Source organism: Microtus ochrogaster, chromosome 5, assembly GCF_000317375.1.
Source record: "Microtus ochrogaster isolate Prairie Vole_2 chromosome 5, MicOch1.0, whole genome shotgun sequence".
Classification (NCBI taxonomy): Eukaryota; Metazoa; Chordata; class Mammalia; order Rodentia; family Cricetidae; genus Microtus; species Microtus ochrogaster.
The window spans coordinates 93,721,831-93,723,598 of record NC_022012.1 but is presented as its reverse complement, the minus strand read 5'-3'; the positions used below and the strand labels follow the sequence as shown (position 1 = coordinate 93,723,598).

Sequence of the window (1,768 nt, the reverse complement as noted above, 5' to 3'; positions counted from 1 at the left end):
CACACACACACACACACACACACACACACACACACACACACACACACTCACTCTGTGCTTTTCTGGTTAGAAGAGAGATGAGCTACAAGGCTCTAACTTGAGAAAAGCAGGAGGTACTGCTCCTGAACCAGGCAGAAAATCGGGTCTCTGCGGGATTCCTGGGCCCTGGGTGTGGATAACACAAAAGCCTGCAGAAGTGTCCCGAAGCGCGCGGTGGCCAGGGCGCAGCTAGAGACTGCGCTTGGCTAGCTCTAGGGCATGAACCAGTTTGGCGCAGCTGCAGCCCCCACCTTCGACCTGGGCGGACTTCGGTGGGCATTCGGGACTTCGCCTGAAGCCCGCCGAAGTCAGCCTTTGGTTCACGCTCCTCGCCTCCGCTCCCCACAGCCATGAAGAGCGGCGTGTGTCTGTGCGTGCTGATGGCAGTCCTGGTCGCGGGAGCCCTGACTCAACCAGTGGCCCCGGCAGAAGCCGTGGACTCCGCGGTGCAGCGGGCGGAGGAGGCTCCCCGAAGGCAGCTGAGGGCCGCCGTGCTCAGGACCGACGGCGAGCCCCGAGCGCGCCTGGGCGCACTGATAGCGCGATACATCCAGCAGGCCCGCAAAGGTAAGGATATCCGCTCTCCTCACACTGCAGCTGCGGCTCCTAGCTTCCAATTCTGATCCCCCAAAACACCTGCTGGGGAAGGAAGCAGGGGACATACAACAGCAAGATTTTCAGTTCCTTCCCTGAGGTACGCTGCACCGCACTGTGCTGTTGGCTAGTGGTGTTTGCAGCCCCCAAAAGAGGAGGTGGGTGGGGGGCTTTATCATCTCCGCTGTATCTGCAACAGGATTGGGGACCACCCAGACACTGACCATTGAAACCCCTCTGGCAGGAAGTGGGTCGGTGCTGAGAAAGCCAGAGATCTGAGAAAAGAGTTGTCATTGTGTACATCTTCCCCCCAGTACGGAGCAGGAGGAAAGGGTCAAAGGGCCAGGAGCAGTCAAAGGTCCCTTGGCTGTCCAGTCAGGACGGTCACACAGGGAAAGCTTTGTCTTGTATTTCTGTAGCTGTCAGAAAGGTGGTCTTGATGCTAACCACCTCAGGGCTTCTCGGCATTGGAAGACTTTTCCCATAAACCCCGTGGACGATTGAGCAGCTAGCCAGTTGAGGGTTCCTTTCCTGTACCTGTCTCTCTCATCTTCAGAGAGGCAATGGGGACTGAGTGGCCTAGATCCCCTCCCAACCCAGGAGTCATGGCTGGCACCAAGACAGCCTTCATCTCTGACTTGATCCGCAGGCAGGGAGGTGAATGGTGACCTCTGGCTGGGGTGTGTCAAACTGGACCAGTAGAGCTGGATTTGGGGAGGTGGGCACTCTTTCTGTAGAGCTCACTTACCCAATTTGTCCTGTCTGCATTTGAACAGCCCAGAGCACTGGGCTTGACTAGTGAGGGGAAACTAGGGAGCCTGTTGAGTCTCCTAGAGTTCCCCATGAAGTTGAGACTCAGGGACTTCAGGAACATCAAGAGATTTCTTTTCTTCCTGTGTGGGAGCTCACCCCACAGCCATATCTAGGCTGTTTTCCTGGAAATGCATATTATTCGTAAAGATTCCAATTCCAGCACTCAGGGATGTAGAGGCAGGCAGATCGCTGTCAGTTCAGAGCCAGACTGGTCTACAGAATGAGTTCCAGGACAACCAGAGATACACAGAGAAACTCTGTCTCAAAAACCAAAGAGAGAGAGAGAGAGAGAGAGAGAGAGAGAGAGAGAGAGAGAGAGAAA

General features: G+C 55.7%; 1 protein-coding gene across 2 annotated transcripts in view; it reads left to right on the top strand.

The window, feature by feature from the left end:
* The window catches only part of Cck (cholecystokinin), a 6,201-nt gene that overhangs the window by 910 nt on the left and 3,523 nt on the right, over nt 1-1,768 (top strand). For both annotated transcript variants that reach the window (XM_026779298.1, XM_005348123.2), the window contains one exon: nt 388-606. In XM_026779298.1, coding sequence (XP_026635099.1) covers nt 388-606 — 219 coding nt within the window. The remainder of the gene's footprint in view (nt 1-387; nt 607-1,768) is intronic.